This window comes from Rhinatrema bivittatum, chromosome 12 (genome assembly GCF_901001135.1).
Source record: "Rhinatrema bivittatum chromosome 12, aRhiBiv1.1, whole genome shotgun sequence".
Classification (NCBI taxonomy): Eukaryota; Metazoa; Chordata; class Amphibia; order Gymnophiona; family Rhinatrematidae; genus Rhinatrema; species Rhinatrema bivittatum.
The window spans coordinates 19,542,874-19,566,413 of record NC_042626.1 but is presented as its reverse complement, the minus strand read 5'-3'; the positions used below and the strand labels follow the sequence as shown (position 1 = coordinate 19,566,413).

Below are 23,540 nucleotides of genomic sequence, written 5' to 3'. Positions count from 1 at the left end.
GTGCCCATGGGCTCCACTCCCTGCAAGTCACACGAGAAAGATTTGTCTGTGCCAACTTACAGAAGCTGCCACCACCTCTTCCCCGTCTTGGTCTATTCTTGGCCATCAAACATACCTGCAGGCCAGAGCTGTGGTTCTCGTGCCTCCTTCCTGTGCTTCATTCAGCAACTGTAATACTGTGTTATGTAGGCTGGGTGGAGCAATCACACCCTGTCTCCGACCCACACAATTCGGATAACAGGACAGTCCCTGCCTTTGGTGCAAGTATAGCAAGAATAGTTTGACCATCCTTCTTTAATCTAAGGGAGAACTTGATCCAGTATCGAGTTGCAGTCTGACTTCACTGCTCTGCCAAAGACACCACAGGCAGAGCCTGGAGATGGGTCACCCTGGCACCTCTCCAGGATGTCCTTTACATGGTAGCTGGGAACAGTGCATCTGCACTGGCAGTTTCTTTGGAAGGTCTATGACAAAGAAGCAATCAAAGCCTGATGTACTAATGGTTTTCTCCAGTTTGGGAGCAATTTTCACCCTGTCTAGGGACCCAGAGCCTGCAGGTGGATTTATACCTATGGCCCTGATATCCAATTTTCAAAGAAAACTATGTACCTCATTTTTCTTTGAACATTCTCTTATGCAGGTAGAAATGTCTCTGCAAGATTAATACAAAGTAGGGATGTGCATTTTTCACATCCACTTTCTAGTACAGGCGCGAAACAGAGAGTATGTGTGTATTTTTGATAAGGAGATACACGCAAACTCTGCATTTCCTGCAAGTAATAGAAAATTGGTTAGGTACATGCATGCTCACCAAAACAGATGTAATGAATGCACATCCCTACTACAAAGTTCTGTGACCAAAATGTGACCAGGTCTTCAAGGGCCTTTTGCCTTTATTTTGAAACAGTCCTGGGTAGCTGCAGTTCACCCTGTCAGAACGTTCAAGGCTTGCACAGCACGGGCTGCAAGCAAGGTTTCGAGTAGTCTGTGTCTGCCCAAGCTGTATCCATTTTGTGGCTGCCTAATGAATCAAGGCTTAGGTCCGTGCAGCGCTGGAACTGCAGCCTCCCCCACTGAAACTGGGAAAGCTTTGGGCCTTCAGAGCCATGGTGCTGATCTGCTTCCGAATGGGTGGTGTGCACATACAAGGCCTGAGCCCTGGAGCTTATTAAAGAAATATTCCTGAGCATAGCAGGAGCCAGGAGAATCATCTAGCTGGCCTGTTTTCATCTTACTTATTTGTACATCTGCCTTTGCTTTCCTTTGTGTTTTATTAACTTTAGTTTAAAATGTTGCACTGGAAGTCCCCACTGAAGGGAAGGGCTGAGACTTGGGGCTGGGGAGCTTCAGTTGCCTCGTAAGATTAAGACCGAAGGGTGGGGATTGGGATTGTAGGCTCAGTCAGGCCCTTGTTCAGGGCTGAAGGTTACAGCTAATAACAGGTGGCACACGGTTGGGGCGAGGGTAGGTAAAGGGAGCAGGCTGTGGAGAGAGTACTGACAAATTTCATTTTAGGTAGTTACAGGGGATGATGAACTTTTAAGGGAAAGATTGGATGGCACATCTGTTTTACCAGTGGTTATATCTCTAATGAATTATGACCCAATGTGTTCACCTGGCACCTGCCTGAAGTAACAAGTGAGTTCTTCAGATTTTCGCTCTGACCATGCCAATAATATGCTCGAGACATAACAAAATCATTTCTGCTGGAAATGCATTCCTTCCGTTCCCTTTTCTTGGCCCTGGGCTCCTGCCTTCAGGCCGGCACCAGCTCTCTGAACAGCAGTAAAAGCCGTCTCAGGTGGCAAGAAGAGTGGAGAGATGCAGCAGCAAAGAGCATCCGAGCCCCCTCCAAAGGGTCTGGCGTTCTCTCAGAAATAGTGGGCCGGCCCCTGGCCGAACAGGGCAATATAAGAAAAACAGAGGTGGGGGCTGCCAGGCATCTGATACGAGGAAGGCGGGCATTACATCCTCGTTAACCCAGCATGTGCAGTATGTGGGATACGTATACTGTGCGCAGGAGGACTCGTGCAGTCACGTGAGCCCAGCACCTGCCCCATCTGACATGCAGTGATCAAGCTCTTCCAGCCAGCTCTAAATATCCACATATTTCTATTAGAGAGCCCGATGTTAGCCTGCACACTTTTGTGGGCAACCTGTATGTCCGATGCAGCAAGGGATTTTGTGCACAAGAAATGTGTGCGTGCAACTGTGCAGATTGGTTAGTGCCCTGGTATATACATCTGAGGTTGAGGCAGGCATTGGCTATTACCAACCAATGAGGAGCTGCATAGGCTTAATCTTTTTCTTAACCCTAGAAATGTAAACACCTGGTCAGAAATGGAGTAAAGTTTCTGGGACCAGTAGGGATTGAACCTGGAGTTGGTGACACAGGGGTCCGGTACTTGGGGATTTATCTGCAGCAAACATGATTTACACACAAACCATATTTTCCGTGCATGAAATATGATTTCTGCGCACACAAAATGTTTTCTGCACATTGTATTTTATGCACAGGAAATGTAGTTTTTTGTGCACGAATATTTTCTGCACAAAAAAATGATTTGTGCACATAAACCATGATTTTGCGCACAAAAATTGAAGTTCATACATGTTTGTTTCTCATTCTTGTCACATCAGGCCCCATCTTAGTGTAACAAACTCTGCTGTCAGGTAATAAACTTTATTTAATTAAAGAAGTGACAGAAGCCGCAAATGGCGGAGAGTGGGAACAGAGGTAGCAGTGTGGTGATGTGAGGATGAAGTGACCAAGTCAAAGCGCCTTCAGATAGAGTAGAAACCTCCATCGTCCTTCCTGGAGTATCCCCTGTTGGTGGCAGCGGTGTGATGACTCTCTGAGAGGGAAAACAAAAGACATGCAGGTTCTTATTGCTCAGTTTTCCCTTTGGATGATATCTCCAGTCCTAATGGGGAAGTGCCCAACAGTAACATCTCTGGTCAGATCCTGACCCTTTCCCCTGGCATTGCCGTCCCTTCTGACATAGCTGAAGAATGAAAGGTGAGAGAGGGCAGAAAAGAAGATAAAGCTTGAGGGGGAAGAAGGAGTAGGGGGGGGGGGATGATGATCACCCCCATCTGCACCCTCCCTTTTTCAAATCCTAGACCTGCCCATGGGTGTCGTGTATGAAATGCAGCTGAATTTGTTTTTCTGTGTGTGGTCAGGTTGTAAAACAGAACACGCGTGCATCCTGTTCTTGCGTAAGCAGGACGCTCTCTGGGGTGTCTTACCAATCGCTCCCTCTATACAGTGAATGTTCTCCTTCCTAGGGTTCACCCACTCCCTCACCAGGTATTTCGGCCTGTCTGAAGGAGGACGTTCCTTCACGCGATTCTTTAGAATTCTCCTGAAATGTAGCAGTGGGGAAAGAGCAAAACAAAAGTCGGTGATGCTTTTCAGCTCCATCAAGCACCCAAGTGTCACATTTCGGGCTGAGTACTAAATTAGCAAAAAGGAATTTGCATTAAAAATAGTTTGCTAAGAAGGGAATATCAGGTAGTTACCTGAATTCTATGTAAGTGTGCATGTCGGTGAAGTTCAGCACTAGAGCAGCAGCGGGTGCAGCAGTGAGGTGCAATGGCAGTCTCAGTACTGAAATAACAGGAGGGGCTGCAGGGACTGGTCTGGAGGGCATTGGCAGAGCTGTGGGGGTCAATGCTGCAGGGACTGGTCTGGAGGGCATTGGCAGAGCTGTGGGGGTCAGTGCTGCTTCCTGTATACACATTTTCAGTAGAAGCATATTCAGCTTTTTGCCCATCTTTTCAGTGTCCAAAGTTTCCCTACATTATGCAATACATTTTGTTTTTCTATTTATGGTCAGAAATGCTGAAAAATGACCGTATCATTTAAGAAATACCAGCAGTGGGTGTTGAACAGCAAATCTATCTGCTGTTCCCTTTCTCTGACATCAGTGCAAGACAGACTTGCTTGAATTATTGCTCCGAATCCCCCATTTCACACACCCTTCTCCCCTCTTCTCTCTGGCACTGCTCTGGTCAAGGTTAGTTCACAATGGAAAACTGAAATCAATGTCCCAAAATTCTAACCCTTAATAAAACATTAATACATAACAGAAAGGGTAATGGATGATGTAAGTCCTGTCATCAGTGACAGGGCAAAAATGCCCACAGAATCCCAAAACAAGGTGCCAACCCAGTTGCTCAGTGGCATTGCCTTGCTCTGCCATGGGTTTGAATTTCCAGTGATGGCTGCTGCTTCTGTCTAGGGAGCATTCACAGCCCCTGAAAGGAGGGAGTCTCACCTCTCGCACAACGGTGACACTTAGCAGCCAGATTCAGGGTGGATGTGCACCAGTCTCTGGAGCAGGGGGTAAGCAGCTCCGGTCCTGGAGTGCCACAAGCAGGCCTGGTTTTCAGCACATCCACAATGAATATGTGATATATGTGGCATCAGTGTATGAAAATATATCTCATGCATATCCATTGTGGACCTGTTTGTGATTCTCCAGGACTGGAGTTGCCTATCCCTGCTCTGGAGGGTGCCGAGATTTGTAGCCCCTGCCCCAGACCTATTGCTGCAATTGTTGAGCTATATGAAAGGGGAAGAGAGTAAAACCCAGGATAGTTATGAATGAATGTTCACGGCACTGTAGCTCAATAGAAATTGGTTCTGTCTGAGCTGGAAGCCCAGAGAAGTAGAAGGAAAACTGCCAAGCCAAAAAAAAAAAAAAATCCCAAACTGAATGGGAAAAGCACAAAAGGTCCTTAATGGTAGGGGAACAAGGGTAAAGCCAGTGTGAAGTGCTATCTGCTATGCTGATGCTGGAAGGGAGCATATGGGCAGATGAGAAGGGCCTGGAGGTCGCTATGCTTCTGTGATGGGCAGTGTTTTATTGACACGTGAAGAGATGACGCCCCATAGGAAAGAACCCCATAATACAATGAACCTGAAAGCCGATGGCAAGCATGTGCCAGCTCCTGCCCTTCCAGAGGAGGTGGTGAAGACAAAAACAGTCAAAGAATTCAAAGGGGCATGGGATAAACACTGTGGATCCCTAAAGGCCAGAGGATGGAAATGAAGAAAAGTAACCTGCTGGTACGGCGGCTACCACCCTTAACCAATAAGCCTTGGTGCTTTTGATGCAACTCCAACATTGCTCTCCACTTCAATGGCAGAAGGATTCAGACAACAACCACTGAGGGTCCTGACTTTTATGGTCTGGGGTACTGATACGCAGGCATAAGGGAAAAAGCACAGGACGGCTTCTAAGGCCAGGTCCATAAGCAAAATACGCCAGCACTGTCTGAATTTCCAAGAAGGCTCGTCAAATAACTGCATGGAGAAACATGGAGGTAACCTCCACATTGCGGCAGATAAGAAGTTTGCTTGGCAGACTGGATGGACCATTTGGTCCTTTTCTGCCGTCATTAAGACAGCGGGCAGCCATGGCAGTTTTCCAAGCACGTCTCGTGATGCACTGCTGATGTTCACTCTGTGGCACCTGGGGGAGAGTGCACCGGCAGCGCCAACTGATTTTGTGCAGTCATTTAAATCAGGAGGCTGAGACTGAATTTGTGGACATGGTAAGACAGGAGCAACCTGCTGAGAAATACTGGGACACTGTCTAAGGTTCCTCTGTGTTGCTGCTCGTTATCTTTTGGTCATTTTCCCCCTTTCCATTTAATCATTCTGTATGTTACTTTATCATGCCAATAAAGTGGTCTGAACCTGCTGCCGTGTTCATGCATGCTCATTCCCTCCCTGACTCCCCCTCTGCCCTTGCCTCACCCGTGATCCTCGCGGAAGGTCTCTTTTTGGAAAATAATCTCATTCTTGTTTTTCAGTACATCTTCGTGGTGATTGTACAGACCCTTCAGGCTAAAGTCCAGGTTGTCATTGGGTGCCTACAAGAAGCAAACAGAGAAAAGAAAGGGACTCAGATCTCCAACCCAGTGCTCGGCTGGAATTGGTAATGAAAAGCACAAATCCTTCCGTCCTTCAGGTGTCACCTTCCCCAGCCTCCTTGAGGCCAGTCAGCTTCCAGGTTACTGCTGCAACTGTGTCCTTAGCTAGGTTTTCTTACTTCATAGCATGCTATATTGTCAACACTCTTTATTTACTTTTTTTTTTTAATGTGATTTATGTTCTGCAAACACTTCCCCCCCCCCCCCCCAAATAAAAGATTTCATAGAGCAGCAGGAGGAAGCTACAGAAAGGTAGAAAAGGTGGCAGGTCTGCACCCCAGAGACCACTGAATGAAACATGACTCGGATGGATAAAGATGTGTTCAGCAGGGCATACAAAAATGGCGACAGTACAGTACAGGCCAGGGCTGCACTGGAAGTGTCATGGATGCCATGAGTTCTGAGGCAGGATTATTGTTATAAATACATTATTAGATATAATAATAATTGGGAACATGGTGACTAAGACTGTAGAAAACTTTAAAGGAGCAGGGCCTGGGGAGGACCCAGTAGCTCAGACGTGCTGCACAGGAGTCCCCTGTCCAGTGGGGCTGGCTGGACACAGACTCGGCCATGGAAATGATATACAAGTGTTCTGACAGAGAAGATGCCTGGCTGCCACTTTGATGGCAACCACTGCTGGCCAAAGAGCAACACTGAGGGTTAATCTCAGAGAAGCCCCAGGATGAGGGATGCTACTGCAGAAGTGAACCCTGCAAGCATTAAGGAGGTGCTGAAGGGGGCCACTGCAGATTTTAAAACCCCTAAGTGAGCCGAAGCCGGGAGATTCACACATGACTCGCCACGGCGTATGCCGTGCGCATTTTAAAACCCGCACGGATACTCGCATATCACCCTGTATGTGTATAAAAATGTTTTTCACCCAAAGGAGAATGCATGGGTATGGTCTGGATGGGACATGGGTAGGCCGGGACTGCTCCATGAAGTCTGCGTGTGTTTATGTGCACAAGCACACACCAGGGTCTTTACTTCTGCTATGGAGGCATGTAAATTATGTAACAAAAGAAACGAGGCTAGTCAATGGGGTTTTAAGGCTCGGGGCTGATATGTTAAAAGGGAGGCAAGTTAACGAGGTGGTTTAGGAGGTCCTTTCCTTTACTGGGCTGAACTGGGGAAACAGGTAATTGTGTTGGTGCGCATAACTCTTAAAATTCCCCCCACTTACGCACTCAAATCGCCATATGCTCGCAGATGAACGTGTCAATATAAAATCGTGCGCACATGTATGTGCATAGAGCCAATTTTACAACACATGTACGTATACGCGCATATACATGCATATGTTATAAAATCACGTCCATATCTGTGTGCTGGGAAACGCACGCACATGTGCGCCCGCGAGCGAGTCTTCAATTTTACTTCCAAGGTACTAGGGGAGACGGGACTGTCACTGCAGTTAGCAAGTGTCAGTAACCAGGACTCCTGCTTCCTAGGCCATTATTCTGTCCCGTACCCCAGAAAAGAAAAAGATTGTGACTTAATCTTGTGGTGGCTTTTATGTTACCGCCATGCTTCTTCCTTGGGTCCCAAGCAGAGAGCTGTTCAGGGTTCTGAAGTCCCTCACCTGTGGGTCAAAGTAGAAGACTTCCCTGCGAGTGCTGGAGAGCGTTGCCGTGGCATTCAGACGATGCCAGGGGTCTTCCTGCTGGGAAAGGTGGGTTGGCTTGGAATAGGCGGCTCTCTGAGAAAGAAAGTCATTGTTTTATTCTAATGCACTTTACAAGCACAAAGAGATCCAGTGGCTTTCAAAACAACTGCAGAGTCACATAGTCAAGAAATGGTCCATCCAGTCTGCCCAGTTGAGATTCATTCACTTTGAGTAGATGCGCAATATAAATTCTCATACGCTCATGACCCCTAGTTCTACAACTTCTTTTCTATTGAAAAAGGTTAGAGTTTTGTACATTATTAATGCTTTATATATATATATATATATATATATATATACATATATATATATATATATATATATATATAAAACTGTTTATTTTTCAACTGCACAAACAATACAGACATAGTCTCTCTTTTCAGAAAGCAATTAGACACATCAATGGAAATGGCACAAACTCTAAGAATGAACTTCCACTCCCCTCCAAATCCAATAGGGCTCCCACACAGAATTATTGTTAATGCTTTTCAGGTATTTAAATGTCTCTATCATATCCCCCCCTTAAGTCTCATCTCATATGGCTTTCAGTGCAAACTGTGCACCATTTTGTTTGCCTGCCTCTGGTCCTGTCTGAGATATGACCTACGGTAGGTGAAGCCTCGCCAATAACCTGTTCAGAGGCATTATCCCTCCCTTTTTTCTGCCTGTTATGCTTCTCCCTGTGCACTCTAGCATGCCTCGGTCTCTGGCCACCACCTCATCACACTGTTTTGCTACCTTGAGATCACTCTGGGGTGTCTTCTGGTTGGTGCATACCAGTCTTTCACCTCTCATTCCCCCTCAGATTTCTGTAGCCCAAAGGCATGACTGTTCACTTTTTGAATTGAATCTTAAATGTCAAGCATTAAACCTCAAGCTTTCTTGGATCACTTTTAATTCTGTCTTCCCTCAGAAGCATCCACTCTGGTGCAGATCTTAGTGTCATCCGCAAAAAGACAGACTTTTCTTTCTAACCCCTCTGTAATATCACTTACAAAGACAGTGAACAGAAGTGGACCAAGGACCAGTCCTTGAGGCGTTCCTCATATACCACTACTCTCTGTGGTCTATTACGTTTTTAATCCATTCTTTCACCAATGTTGCTAGGGCTCTTAATGAGCTTCCTATGTGGGACAGTATCAGAAGTTTTGCTGCTGAGAGCTTGATACAGATCTAGTTTTGCCCAATGGCACCTATGGACTTGTCATCCATAGCAGAGATGCCAAGGATGATCTATCCCGAAGAGTGAGATCTACCACCACAGAGAATGAGACTGAAGGCCAAAGAGTGAAATTTTTCGGGTGTTCAAGATACAGATCTGGAAAGATTTGAGAATTGTATTGCTGGACAGACTGGATGAACCATTTGGTCTTTTTCTGCCATCCTTACATAAATGAAAGGAGCAACACAATATGATTTTTAGCTTTCTTTGGTTTTATTTAAATTGTAATTGTTCTTCCGTTAGGCAGACTAGGTGGTCGCCTACAGTGCAAAAAAATGTTGGGGGCAGCAAAATCCCACCAGCACAAGGCCCAGAGAGGCGCTGTGCCGGAAGCAATAGCAAAGCGTTGTGCTGGAGCCACTGCCACTGTGCTGGAGGTAATTTGGGGGAGGGGTGCATGACTAGAGGTTCTCTTAGGGCGCCAGATGCTCTGGCAGGGTCCTGCATAGGGAAAAAAGGGTAAGGAGCACACAAAGACAAGCTTATCATTTGGCACATACATTTGTAACATAGTAATTACCATAAGTGAATGGAACCAACCTCATGCACTGAAATAAAAGGTTTGTAACTACCACAGTTTTAGATTCCCTCCCCAGTGTCAGGTTCACCTGCTTCTTTCAACACTAAGATGGCATTAAGGAACTGATGGGTCATCTTTAAATAATGAATCCGTGTGGACCTTCTGTGACTTTTAATATTCACGTCTGAATACTGCTTAATTTTCAGGGGAAATTGCCAAAACAGCTGAGAAAATCTGAAAGGAAATGACTAACAAAGCATTAAAAAAATACAAGGAAGGTATTTTGGTACAGATTAACAGAAAACAGACACTGACAGTTTGATGAAGAGTTAAAACTCTACACCTGCAGAGTAGAGTTGTTTTCTGAACACTGATCTTTATGACTCTTCCTTTATCTTTCCTTTCTGCCAGACAGTTACAATAAACCTACATCTGTCAATGTACAGTTTATAATCTTTAGAACTGGGGCTTTTAGGCACTTCTCAGGCCCGAATTTAGGCACAGGCAACTGCTTCCGAAACCAAATTCTGAAGGCGCCCGGTATCCAGGCCAAAGAGAATCCTACGTCTGCTTGCTTGAGGGCCACGTGCCGGTCCAGCTTCAAAGTGGTGGCACTGCCGTGGCACTCTGGCTACTATGGGTGCCGAAATCTGAAATCCGGTCCTGCACTTTTGCCTACCCATCACATCCTTAAAAATCTAAGTAGACCAACAGGAAGGGAAGGCCCTGAATAGTAAAGCAGACCTGAGAAATACTCACCAGCCCCAGAGAGAAGAGCGTGTCTGCCATCCCTGCACAGTTCCAGGGAAGCAGAGGCACTCACAGCTCCATAGCAGCCTTCTGTAAACAAACACCCCAGTCCTGAGGAGGAGGGGCAGGAGGCAGGGCATGGAGAGCCTCGGCTGCATGGCAAGGAGCCTGGCTCCGCTTTCCAGGGTTTACAGAAGTACCGATTCAGGCAACGACGAGAAAGGGAGGAGGCGTGCGGGGAGGGATGTTAGAAGGAGAAGGTGCGGCAGCAGAAGCTCATCTGTGTCCTCTCTACCACACAAACACACACAGCGCAACAGCTGGGCTGGTTCTCCACGGAATGACATTAAAGCGGAGGACCATGGGGACAATTAGAAGGGCAGTGGTGGCTCCTAAAATGTTTGTACATGGGGGCATAGAGGGGGCACCATGAATTTCAGGGTGGGCCATGGGCGAGTGCTAAGTGCCTTTCCCTCCAACCAATGAAAGTGGTTGTCAGACCAGGGTTTGGGGGGAGGGGGGGGCAACTGGAAGGGAAAGCTCCAGGTCTGTGTGTGTGTGTGTGTGTGGGGGGGGTCATTTATTAATTTATTTAAAATTATTTATTAATCGGCAATGTGCAATGTAAAATCACAGAAACATTTAACAATTTTTATCCAGCCTTAAACAAATAAAATATCATAAAATAAAATATACTGCCTGCCTACTTAGCAAATCAGCCTTCCTCAGTATCTGTCATCAAGCAGGTCTTCAACTGCTTATGAAATTTCAGTAGGTGTTTCCTCCCTTAACTTTTGTGGCAGTTCATTCCACAGTGCTGGTAACAGGGAGGAAAAAGCCCTGTTTTGGAGATGCACAGGTCAAAAAGATTTAACCACTGTAATCTTCTACAGACGTCTTTCGGCTGAATGTACATTCTGCCCAGATTCTACCCATTTCAACCAACCCCCACAATTGTTGGGAGTCTAAGCCATGCAAAGTTTTAAATGCCAATATTAGATTTTTAAATTTGCCATGTGTTATCAGTGGCAGCCAGTGCAGGCTTTTTAATAAAGGTCCTGCATGCGATTGCCTAGTGCTACCCCATGACCACGCCAACCGCCAAGTTCTGAAGCATTTGCAATTTCCCTGACAGGCCCACATGCAAAGAGTTAACAATAGTCAATTTGGGAGAGGCCACTGATCTTAAAACAGATTTATCCAAAAAGGATCTAAACTGTCTCAACATTTTCACCTTTAGATAAATATTGTTCTCAGTTGACTAAAAATATTTATCTAAAGGTGAAAATGTTTTTCCATAGTCATGGAGGAATCCATAGTGTAGCTGGGTTCAAAAAAGGTTCGGATAAGTTCTTGGAGGAGAAGTCCATTAATGGCTATTAATCAATTTTACTTAGGGAATAGCCACTGCTATTAATTGCATCAGTAACATGGGATCTTCTTAGTGTTTGGGTAATTGCCAGGTTCTTGTGGCCTAGTTTTGGCCTCTGTTGGAAACAGGATGCTGGGCTTGATGGACCCTTGGTCTGACCCAGCATGGCAATTTCTTATGTTCTTATGAGGAATCCAAAATTATTCCCAGCGATGTAACTTTCTATTTAATATTCAAAGCCACCTTGTTCCAGACCAGCAGCCTCATCCCCCTGTCCCCTCTCTAGAGCCAGACAGGGGTCATGACCCTCTCTCTAGGAGGTAGCTGCAAATGGAAGGAGGCTGTGAGCTGCTCTTCTCTTACTGGAGCAGCCGAGGTGTTCCCCACAACTGCAGAGCTGTTTTTTTTTTTTTTTTTTTTTTGGGGGGGGGGGAGAGGAGGAGAGGACAAGCAGGGCAATTGATCAGGGCCTCAGCTGTATAAGGAGCCCCCTTGTCAAAGCTGAGTGATGTCACGGAGGCCGAGCATCAGAGCAAAACAGAAAATGTGCACCCAACGCACACAATCTTACTCTCAATAATTAACGCCTGCCCGGAGCAGGTGTTAATTCTTGAGGAACATAAATTTAACAGAAAAGCAGACAATACAGCTTTTCTGTTCCTTTTATCGGTTCCTCTGACTTAATAATGTGGCGATAAGGAAAACAAATTTTTAAATATCCCCAGTGGTCAGGCTAGAAAAACGTAAAATTGAGCGTCCGTTTTCCTAACCTGCACTGGCAGCCACCTCTCCTGTGTGCCTGGCTGCCAAGGAGGCTCTAGGGGAAGCACAGTCTCCCCTTGCACCTCCTTTTTACTGCGGCAGCCTATTTAAATATTACATGGGCGTCCCGGAGAGGTGCATCGCCCGTTTTCTGCGCCGATATTGCATCGGCCTGTAAACGCATGGGAGGATGGGCTTCCCCTTACATGATTCTTGTATAATGCCCGAGACTTGGCACGTTTGCCACAGATGCAAGGGGGACAAAAACCTGAATGGAATCAGCTGGTCAGGTGGCAACCTCCAGCCGTAATCCTGACCTTGATCCTGACCCCCGCCCCCTCCCCCTCCCCCCCGTCCATTCCCATCTCTCCAAGGCTGTTGTGTCTGTTATTTCATTCACATCATGATGTCAGAAGGCCCTGGCCGCGCCCGCCTGTGGTCTGGTACCTGTGTGATTGGAGCCTTGCCAGTGAACGTGACATCATTCTCGTAGCGCGGGTAGGGGAAGGGGTCGCGGGTCGGCGGCATGGCAGAGTGCTGCAGGCCAGGATCGAGCTTTGCGGGAGCAGCCTAATTTGTTTACCACCTCTGCCGCCATCACCAGGTAACCTATCTCTGTGACATCACAGTGAGCTATGACATAAAGTGAAGGGGCGGAGCCTGACATAAACCTGCTTGAGGGACTGACAGACTGAATATTCTGCATCCAAGTGGCTTGAATCATATTATGGACTTTTCCTCATTTTTTCTAACTCTTTCCTGGAGAAAAGCCTATTATTAAAATATTATTTAATTCTTTGTATTTTACCTACAGGTGAAAAGCATACATTTGTCTGTTTATCCATTATTACTAACAAGTTTTTTAAATGATTTAAATAAAATAATGTTATTTAAAAATGTCTCTGCGTGGCAGCTTTTAGCCGGTGGACAGCGGTGGACGCATGATGTCGGACCGGCCCGGGTATTCGCCACCCTGGCCGGCCCAGGACACATCACGTGGTCGGCCCAGGACACTTCACGTGGTCTGGTTACCCCTAGTTCATTGTAAACCGGTACGATAAGACCTCGTCTTGAGAATCGGTATATTAAAAGAATTTAAATAAATAAATAAATAAATAAATAAACACAGAAACTACACATTAACAAGTGAATTTTCAAAATAATTTACATGTGTAAATGTAACTCCATTGTAGCAATTTTCAAAAGCCTTTTAAGTAGGTAAAGTGCACTTTCACTGTAAATCCTATGGACAATTCAATGGCATATATTGTAGTAATTTTCAAAAGCCCACTTGCATGGGTAATGTAATGGTGTTCCTGACAAGGCACCATTTTAATACTGGGATCTGGTGCCTTTTAACTCATGGTGGTGTGTTATAGAGAGGTTTGTTGAAGACACAGAGAAAAAGTCTGTGTCCCTATTCTCAGTCATTGTATGCAACTGGAGCCTTCAAAAGGAGGTGCACAGAGCTGGAGAGTTTTTCGGCTTCCCTAGCTGAGAAGAACGCGATTTGGATGCTGCGAACAAGGCAACAAGGTAGCTAGAAACTTGGCGTACAAGGGTCTCAGAAGGAAATGAAGAGAGAGGGAGAAAAGGAAAAAGAAATAAAGATGATTCATTAATTTGAATCGGGCGTGCAAGTAACTATGGCAGCGGACAGACGCAGCGCGTGCACGTAAGACGCGCGGGAACGCAACGCTCAACTGGAAGGCACGACTAGTGGCGCGCGGCCCCGTTTCCATGGAGACGGATTCTGTGTGCTTGTCCCACTCCCGCGCGCACTGCCCTGGCCGGCAGTTGCAGCCGGGACCGTTCGGCCGCACGTGGGAGGTCGTTGAGCAGGCCAGCGCACTACGAGGCCGCGTGGGGGCGCACTATGAGGCCTGAAACACGAGATGGGAAAGAAATCTGTTAGCAGTCGCCGTCCGGTCTCCCTCCCAAGCTCCTCACCTTCCCGTTAGGAGTCCGGAACAGGAGAGGAGCAAATCTGACACCGGTGTAAATTCAGACACCCCCCCCCCCCAAAAAAAAAAACCCGAGGATCGGAGCTTTGACAAAGAGGGGAGGGGCAGAACTGGGGCAGGAGAGGCAGATGCAGCTGGCACACCTGCACTGAGTGGGGAGGGTGGCAGAGCTGGGGCAGGAGAAGCAGAATTTACACCTGCACTGAGAGAAGGGGCAGAGTGGGGTTAGATCTCATACCTGCATTGAGGGAAGGGGGTGGAGCTGGGGCAGATCTGACACCTGCATTGAGGTGAGGGGCGGGGTTGAGGGCAGTTCTCCCACTTGCATTGAAGGGAGGATGGAGCCGGGGCAGGTTTGACACCTGCATTGAAAGAAGGGGAGGGGACGGCAGGCGGGGGGGGGGCGGAGCTGGGCCAGGTCCGACACCTGCTCTGAGGGGTGGGGACGGGAGGGGGGGGGGCGGAGCCGGGGCAGGTCTCACACCTGCACTGAGGGGAGGGGGCGGCAGGGGGGCGGAGCCGGGGCAGGTCTCACACCTGCGACAGGAAAGCTGGACTCCGACCCCTCTCTGTCTCGCACACGGGAGCTGGGAGCATGGCTCGGGCAGCGGCGGCGGCAGCAGCAGCAGGGTACGATCATCGGCAGTGGCACCTCCTGCTCCTCTTGCTCGGGGCGCTGGCTGCCCTCCCTAGGGCGCAGGAGCAGGGCCTGCACGTCTGCAAAGAGGTAAGCGCGCAAGCTTTGGTCCTGTCACATCAGCAGCCATCGCTCGCTCGGATCGCCTCGCCTCGCCTGGCTCTGCTGTGCCCGGAGCCCAGCGAAAAGAAGCAGATCCCACCCCAGTCCTCTGGCCAGGAATCTCAGTCTTTCTTTCCTAGCCCTGGGCAGGGGGTATTACCCCTCTGACAGCATGCAGCTAGGAAGGTTGGGGGGAAGATAAACAGTAGAAGACTGCAAAAATAATTAGCAATGACAGTAACAGAGGGATCGCAACCCCTTTTACTGCTGCTGGTAGTGGTGGTGTTGGGCTGGGGATATGCACCTTGACAGCGCCTCATAACATAATGCAGAAATGCATATTATTCTCGTCCGAAATCCCCCTTCTTCATTACTCTGACTGCCGAGTCTGCTTGTTCTGCTTCCACTGTAACAAAAGGGCTGGCAGCAGGCCATGGTAAAGGGTGGGGGGAGACTCTCATAGCAGGTCCGGCTACAGCAAATAATGAAATGATTGCTTTGTAAGGTTTGTTAGAAAGAGTCAGCACTGTACATAAAGGAGAGCCAGCTTGAAATTAAAAAGTGTCAATGTCAGGAAGCAGAGTACAGTTGTTTTTTTGTTTGTTTGCTTTTGCTTCATTGCTGTTATGATTGATTTGTTTCATGTATTTCTGTATTTCTTTTCAAAAACAAAATCGTTAGATATAAATATTTCAACAGGTATACTGCTTGGAAATGTTTCTTTGTCAGTCCTTACCATATGGTACAACCACACTGTGTATGCCAAAGAAAAGAAGACAGTCTGCCAAGCAGGATTTGTTATACCTTTCTAAATGTTGGATCAAGTAATTTTGAGGAATACACATTTATATTTTACTTGTTCAGGTAATAGAAGTATCTGAAATCATTTTCTCTGGATTCTTTGAAGGGACAGGGCGAATAATGGCATTATCCTTACTGATGTTTATTTTGGAAGTGCAAGGTTTGAAAAATAACACTGTGCCAACCTGAAAGGACTTTTCCTCCTTCTTGCAAGCAGTGACATTTTGATACATAAATCTCGAATGTTGAGATACTTTTTGTGATCTAATTAAACATGAAATTCTGACTTTGAAAGGCTTAGATATTAGCTGACAGGTGAGAAAAGAAGATGCTGTTGATTTCAGGCAAAATTACTGAAGAACCATTCAATAAATGCTTAATTTCCCCAAATTACTTGAATCGTGAAATGCATGAAGGGGAACTTACTTCTTGGTCTTCCTGTATTTATATACTGCTGTGGGTTGTTCACACTGTGTTTTGAAATGGGCATACAATACATATTGGGGGTGGGGAGGGAGAGGAATAGGCTTTTAAGAAGATATTCATGATGGGAGTCCTGGTCTTCTGGCATATCATATGTACACCAAATATAAATATATAAAAGCCTCTGTGGAATTCCCTTAGGGTACTCACCAAAATACAAACAAAGGGGATTCAATGTATTCCTGACAAAACAGTCAGGTACCCCTGACTGAGGTCTAAACCACTTTTTGGTTTACTCCAATGGAGACAAGTACCGTTTTTGCTTTAATAAGTGTAAGAAACTCCCATCTCGTGAAATAGCCAGTTGACTTTTTTTATTTTTTCTAAAAATTATGTAACCCAAAGGTACTATTCCATATCAACTCTCCTTCAAAAACACTCTACTCAAAGTGTGTAGATATTAATCCAATCAAAACTTATCTTATTGCTTGCGAAGTCCCTCTTTTAAACGTAGAGCTGCATGTCTGCCCGACTCTGTCAGTGTTTCGCCTTGATGCGTCTGCTTCAGGGGCTGGAGAATTAACAGCATTCCTGGCTCCTCCCAGCGCCATCAATCTTGTCGTGAAATGCATGTAGGGGAACTTACTTCTTGTCGACAAGATTGATGGCGGTGGGAGGGGAGATATTTGGGGTCATCATAGACACTCCTCTAACATCCTCAAATCCACCCGGTTTCCTGTCCACAAGGACGATTCACTCAAATACATCCGCAGCTTTTATTCACCTCGGGGACTCAGACCCTCATTATTTGCACCAGACTCAGGCAGGAGTGTTTCCAGCTCTGGCATCTACCACCGCCGTGCAGCTCCCATTAATTTCTGTCATGAATCTCAGTTTTATCTTTTTATCGCCCATCATTTACTATGTTATGGTGTAGCTATTTTATCACTTTTTGAAAGCTTTCTTTGATTTTAGAAACATCCACTGCCTCTTTTATCTTTAACTCTTTCTAAAAATCCTACTGAAGATGATGAAAGGAAATGCCCCTGGTTTTAACAGCCTGTGAATGGTATGTAGAAATGGTGCTTTAAAAAGTGCCATTGCTGCTTTTTTAGGCTACTTTGGCAGCACTTGCCTTTTAACAGGAAGTTGCATCCAGAATTAAAGAATCCTACTTTCCCGGATGTGTGTGTGCACATATACATGGATCAACAGAAACCCCACTGCTTTCATGGTCTTCATGTTCCCATTGACAAGTCCCGAAAATCTGACGTGGATAGAGCACCAAACAAAAAAGTTGGTGCCACACACACCCACAATCTCATAAACCTTCCTTCAGAAAGTAGGCTAAACAGTGCCCATCCTGCCTCCCAGTAGCTCTATTAATTTTCCTAATCAACACATTCTTTATTTTTTTCTTATCCCTGTCTCCACGTCACACACATTCGATCATGTCAAAACATTCCCAGTTTCCATTACCACCCTTAGCTCATAGATCCAACTCCATATTAGCATTGCTGTATCTCACACACTGATATGTGCATGAGATTCCAAGAGTCATGTGTCATCACTACTGCAAATAATTACTAACCACAATATCTAAATCTCCATTTCGGAGCTACATTGTCACTTTCCCACAGAGGCTGGCTCTGGCCCATATTACACTCTCAGTGCTAAGTATGAGAATGACATACAAGAGCACTTTACCAACACACACGCATACATTCATAATTCACTATCAGCCCCATTTCCACTTCAGAAATAATCTTGCATACACACCTACAGACTCTATGATATTAACAAAGAAATATCAGACATATTTTGTAAGTTAAAATAATTGATTCTTAAATATGTCTTTACAAATTGAAATATATTTTTATTAGTATGCCCTATAACTTTGGAGGAGAGACGTATGGAGGCACACACTCATCTATGGAGCTTGTCGAGCTGCTCTCTGATGATATGGGGGGCTTCTTCTTTTTTTGTCCTCCCTCCTCAGCAGAGAGATGTAATTCTATAGCTGAAAATAAAAATTATATCTACCACTGATGTAAAGAAACTCTTCTTTAAACTCTACCCTACAGCAGTTACATTATAGACATTGGCTACATCCATTGCTTTAATGAAGTAGTATGTCGGAGCATGAGAGAGGGCTAGAAGAAAACATGCCAGTTATATCCACCAGGTTTGCAGTATTCCCCATGAAGCACCCTCCCACTGATGACTATTCTCCTTGCACTGTAGATGGAGGCTGTCTTTGCCTGTACTAACAGCAAAATGTTGGCTTCACCTATTTGTAAAACATGAATGGAATGATAAAATAAGGAAATTAAGCCACGACTAAATCATAATCACTGAATAACTCTACAAATCAGACCCCTCTTCCAAAAAAAGGACAATCAACTGTTCTTCCATCTTCTAAATTATGCAGAATACAATGTGCAAATAAAAATATCAAGAAGCTGATGCTTACTCATGTAGACGGGAGTATTTAGAAGGTAATTCTCCTATTTGTGTCTTAGTGTTGGCTCAAATGGATAAGCCAGAGAAAGTGGGAAGTGCTAAACGTGTTGATTCTTCAGCCTCCACTCTGGGGCAGTCGGGTGATGAGGAAAACCACATGATGGCTGTGTTTTTATTGCCTTGTATTTGATCGCAAGAACTGAACCATTGAAATTAGCTTTGCATAATGTATACCAGTTGGCAGAACTGAATATTAATCAGCAGTTTATTGATTGAAAGGAAGGGCTATCAAGTGCAGGTAGTAGGATATGTTCCTTCTTACTTGGCTTTGTTATGATTGATTTGTTTTTCTTGTTCACATGTGATTCTAGAATAACATCTGTTTTTCCATCCTCCCTTCTTGGCTGGATTGCTATATATATTATCATGTTCTTAGAGTCAGAGCATCCTGTCCTAGGAGCAGTGGAGAGCATAGCTTCAGAGTTGTATAATGAAGAGATACGAAGTTTGGGAAGGGACTGATCATGTTGTAAGGGATGTCCTCCTTCAAAGGAAGTAAAGGCAATCTAGGGATGGTAATTTTGATACTGGAGCATAGGTGCACATGTATGCGCCTATGCCAGCTCACGCCAAAGGAAGGGGCCATTTTATAACATACACATGTATATGCGCACATGGTATAAGATAGGCTGAAAGCACGTACATGTGTGCACAATTTCATATGGATGCGTGCATGTGCACACAAATGCCACCTCTAACGCGTAAGTGGGGGAATTTTATAAGGGATGTACACTGACACCATTATTAGTTTTCCCAGTTTATTCTCAGTTTGTCCCATTAAGGGCTAGGATTTCCAAATCCCTCTAGGTTATTAGCCTCCCTTTCCCCCTGTTAGACCCAACCCTTAAAACCCCTCTGACTAGCCTAGTTTTTTTTTGTTTTATTACTTATATGACAACCATAGCAGTAGTAAAATTACGCGGCAGGGAACCCTGGTGTATGCTTTTGCGTGTAAATCCTTATGCTCACATTTCATGTTAAAGTCCCGGAACGCCCATGTTCCAGAATTCCCCTTCCCCCCCTTTTTTGGGCTTTCTCACTTGTGCGCGTACCAGGAGATCTGTGTGTACACGGGCGGCTTTTAAAATCCACTCGGTGTGCGCTGGCCAGACATACTCGCTTAGCTCCTTGTGCGTGTAAATCTGTGCAGATTTCATTGAGAAATCGAGGAACACCCATGCCCTGCCCCTTTCTTTGCAAAAAAAATGTTTTGTGCACGTGCCAGGAGATGCGTGCATACTCGCGCACTTTCTAAAATCCGCGCTGTGTGCGCCGGCCGACTTCTGTGCGTATCTCCCAGCTTTGGCACGCGTAGGGCTTTTAAAATTCACCCCTAAATGCACAGAGAATCATAGTGCAATTAAAACTTTTAAAGTGGAGACGGCCTCTCTTATAGCACAATTCTCTTTAGTTTAATAGAGAATGGATGAATTGGAACAAAGGACTTCCTCATTAGATGACCTGGTGATACTTTTACAAGATAAAGTCAAAATCTTTACTGACCTGAAGAGAAATTTTGAAGATGCAAAATAATGTCAGAGATAAAAAATTGAGAATTTTGGATGGAAATTCCATGTATTCCTTTCCATAACATCAGGAACAAAAAAAAAGTGTGACCAGTGGTGAGATGCCCTCAATTATTGAAAATCCTGAAAAATGTCAAGTTACGAGAATCTGTACTGTGGGTCGAAAATAATTTTGATTCTCATGGACTTAAATAAAGTCACAGCACAGAAAAGGAAGGCATTTCTGATTCAGAGAGAATAACTAAGAAGTATTTGAGAACAAGGTTTGGATACTTCCATCCAGTGAGGATGAAAGTCACTGTGAATAATATGTCCAAAACATCTGATGATCTGTCACGGCCCACTCTGCTAAGGACAGAGAAAATGACAGAGGCCGAGTGGTCTGAAGCTGCCGTTCCCTACAGGTTGAGCTCTTCAGTGCAGGCAGCCGCCAGGACTGAGCAGGAAGCACAAGCACAGCTGAAGGCCAAGGCTGGAAAAGAAATCAGGAGCATAGCTGAAGGTCAAGCCCAGAAACCAGGACCACAGGAGCATGGCCAGGCAACCTTCTAATACAGTGCAAACTCAATATTGACTGTTGGGCCAGCAAAGGTGTGGTAGGCTGCAGCTTCTTATATACAGGTGCTATTAGGGCCACACCTACTGCTGGTCCAATAAGGAGCATTTGGAGGTGGGTCTCCCTAAATTTGCTTTGCTTAATGTTTACTAAAGGATTATCACTGGTTTAGAGTCCCTGTGGCTCCACTGCAACACTCCCTGGTCTTGAAAACCTGTGGCTGCAAGTTTGATCCTTGATGTAATCCTGAAGGACCTCAAGGTTAAATGTATTCTCTTGCAGAATGGAAAATGAAGTCAGATAGGTTGTGACTGAAAATTACTCTAAAAATATCAGGCTAAAAATAGCCAGAAATATTGGCTGCTCAGCAACTCTTTGGAAATGTATCCCTTAATGGTTTTAGTTGAAGCACCATCTTTTAGCAGGGAAAATTGATATCCATTCATTGCAAGATGTGCCAGAGACTTTGAAAACTTGTATGAATATGTTGGCATTATCTAAAATGACTTTGGGATTCTTTCAATGTTTGCAGAACGTTCTTACCAGTGGTTACTCAAGAAGGTAGCTAAATCCTTGCCATCATTAAATTATTATAATCCTGTGTAAGTTGTTGGGGTATTGTTTGCCTTTTCCCCCCATTTTCTCTCTTCATCTTTTCCCCCCCACATTAGATGGCATGCGTAGGCAAATCAGAGATCCTGTGCTGGCCCAAGGGCTGAAAAGATGCTTCCCCCAAGAGAAGCCCTCAGCACTGCTCATTGCCCGCAGAGACCACCACCAGAAGAGGCATCTGTCTTGCCTTTCAGGGCCAGAGTGCATGCCCTCCGTGATGCCTGGCCTCAACAGAAAGGAGATCTAAACGCAAATCCCCTGCACTGCAGCTCGCAGCTTTGCACCCAGAGTTACAGGGCCTGCTCAGTCAGAATGTTTGGATTTTTTTCAACACGTAACCCAGTACATACAGGACAAAAAGTACCAACCGGTATTTTCATGACATTTGGAAAACCAGGACTAGATAAAATGACAGGAGGCCCTTTATGGAATAACCAGTTTATTGAAGCATGAGCTTTTAAAGACAGATGCATCTGATGAAGTGGACTCTGTCCTGGAAAGCTCGTGCTTCAATAAATTGGTGCCACCCGACTCCTGCCATTTTTGCTACTCCAGACTAACACGGCTCTCCTTCTGAAGATTTTTCAGGACTAGATAAGCATCTCATGATGATAACAGGTTTGGTTGGTAACACTAATAACATTTTTCATATCTATTACTGCATCAAGACAATTAGGTTGCTAATCATCATAGATTTTCCCCATTCTGTATATGTAAGGAAAACTAATGATACATCAGATAGGTCTTCAGTGGGTTCTTTCCCTGGGTCTGTAGTGGCAGCTCCAAAAATGTATGGGGGAGCATTGAGGGGGCACAATGAATTTTAAGTTGGCAAGCACCCTCCAACCAAACAGTGGACCAGCCAAGTGAGGAAAGGGGAGTGATAGCTAGTGGGGGGAAAGCTTTTTGTTGGGGGGGGGTGCTCTCGTCCCTCTTCCCCCATCCTGAGCTACCCGTGTGTCTGAGAATTAAGTATACCTCCTCCAATTGTTAGCAGTGAAACATTATTACTCTCAATGCATCATGGGAGCTTGAGGATGCAGAAAACTAAGATGGCTGCCTTCTTGCCCCATTTTCATTGCTCTTTAAATGTTAATTTTATTGACAACCATTTCTTCAAAAAATGATCAAGGATTCTGAAAAACTTAAACCTTAGATACAGAGGGTAGGGATTTATATTTTAACGTATTTTCAGTTTGTGATATCTACTCTTTAAATAGCGTTTCATGTTACCTGGGAAAAAGATTGCAGACGATGAATGCTAAGCCTTTGAAGCCTCTTAGTGATATTCAGTCCCCAGAATATTTACATAACCATTAATTCTTTAAACACTCTCAGTGTTATGTGTTGAGCAAGTGTTGTTTTAACCATGTCTTCCTCCTTCTCCCTCTCCCACACAATTAGAGATATCAACTTTCAAGGTAGTTGGTGAATAAAGCAAACAGGTAACAGATGTTGCTTCATATGGATGTAGTGACTGGGGAACAAAGATAAGGGAGAGGTAGGACAGGGAATAAATACTTGGAAACAGCAGTTTGTAGCAGGATTGTCAGCATGTTGTTCTTCAGATGTTAGAAGGCATGAATTTAGAACTGTGGGGCTTCTGGTGCTATCATGGTACAATATTGTGAGATTTTGGGGGAAATTTTCTGTAATAATGGAACATAAATAAGTGTACCTTATATAATGCAATATTCCTTTTTTTGGCTTTACTTCCACTTCTCTGTCTCCTAGATGGCTCCCTTCCAATCATCAACCCAACTCACAAGTATTTAGTTGGCACCCTACATTTTGGCCTTTGCCTGGGGGTTTGTGGGATATGAACCAAAGCATTTAACAATTTCCTAGTTCCAAGGCAATTTCTTTTTTGGCCTGGCTTTCCTTCCACCTCCACTTCCAGTCCAGGTAGAATCTGATCCACCTAACCTACCTCAGTTTTGCCTTTCCAGCCCTGACTCCTAAAACCCCGCTGACTACCCTAGAATTTTTTGTTTTGATGCTTGCCTGCAGTCCATAGCAGCAGCAGGTTACGCGTTCCTCAGATCCCGGAACATGCTTGTGCATTGATGGCACTGTCGCGACCCGCCCATGTCCCGGCCCACCCCCTTTTTTTTGGTATTCGTTCTTTATTCGCATACCGGGAGATAGGTGCGTGGCT

The 23,540-nt window shown here is 45.2% G+C and overlaps 2 protein-coding genes across 4 annotated transcripts in view; one reads left to right on the top strand and one right to left on the bottom strand.

Moving 5' to 3' along the window:
* Positions 1-2,667: 2,667 nt before the first annotated feature.
* On the bottom strand, positions 2,668-12,823 carry C12H1orf194 (chromosome 12 C1orf194 homolog). 2 transcript variants are annotated; one of them, XM_029573128.1, is made up of 5 exons: positions 12,686-12,823; positions 7,529-7,645; positions 5,768-5,883; positions 3,250-3,365; positions 2,668-2,855 (listed from the first exon to the last, which is right to left on the bottom strand). In XM_029573128.1, the coding sequence occupies exons 1-5, from the start codon at positions 12,764-12,766 to the stop codon at positions 2,785-2,787; spliced, it is 501 nt and encodes a 166-aa protein (XP_029428988.1). In that variant the 5' UTR covers positions 12,767-12,823; the 3' UTR covers positions 2,668-2,784. The 2 variants fall into 2 exon arrangements, with proteins under 2 accessions (XP_029428988.1, XP_029428989.1); XM_029573129.1 differs by lacking the exon at positions 12,686-12,823 and adding an exon at positions 10,114-10,259.
* Positions 12,824-14,738: 1,915 nt separating this feature from the next.
* The window catches only part of KIAA1324 (KIAA1324 ortholog), a 90,713-nt gene continuing 81,911 nt past the window's right edge, over positions 14,739-23,540 (top strand). Inside the window, exon 1 of one of the 2 annotated variants that reach the window (XR_003852163.1) lies at positions 14,739-14,929. Coding sequence is in view for 1 of the 2 variants with exons in the window: in XM_029572979.1 (XP_029428839.1) it covers positions 14,798-14,929 (132 nt within the window). In the remaining variant the exon portion in view is untranslated. The remainder of the gene's footprint in view (positions 14,930-23,540) is intronic. The other variant, XM_029572979.1, reaches the window with a different exon arrangement.

Coding starts and splice junctions, on each gene's coding strand:
- C12H1orf194 (XM_029573128.1), bottom strand. CDS start 12,766: ATGCCGCCGACCCGCGACCCCTTCCCCTACCCGCGCTACGAGAATGAT. Junction 7,646..12,685: donor GCAAGGCTCCAATCACACAG/GTACCAGACCAC, acceptor TTTCTTTCTCAG/AGAGCCGCCTATTCCAAGCC. Junction 3,366..5,767: donor ACCTTCCGCGAGGATCACGG/GTGAGGCAAGGG, acceptor GCTACATTTCAG/GAGAATTCTAAAGAATCGCG.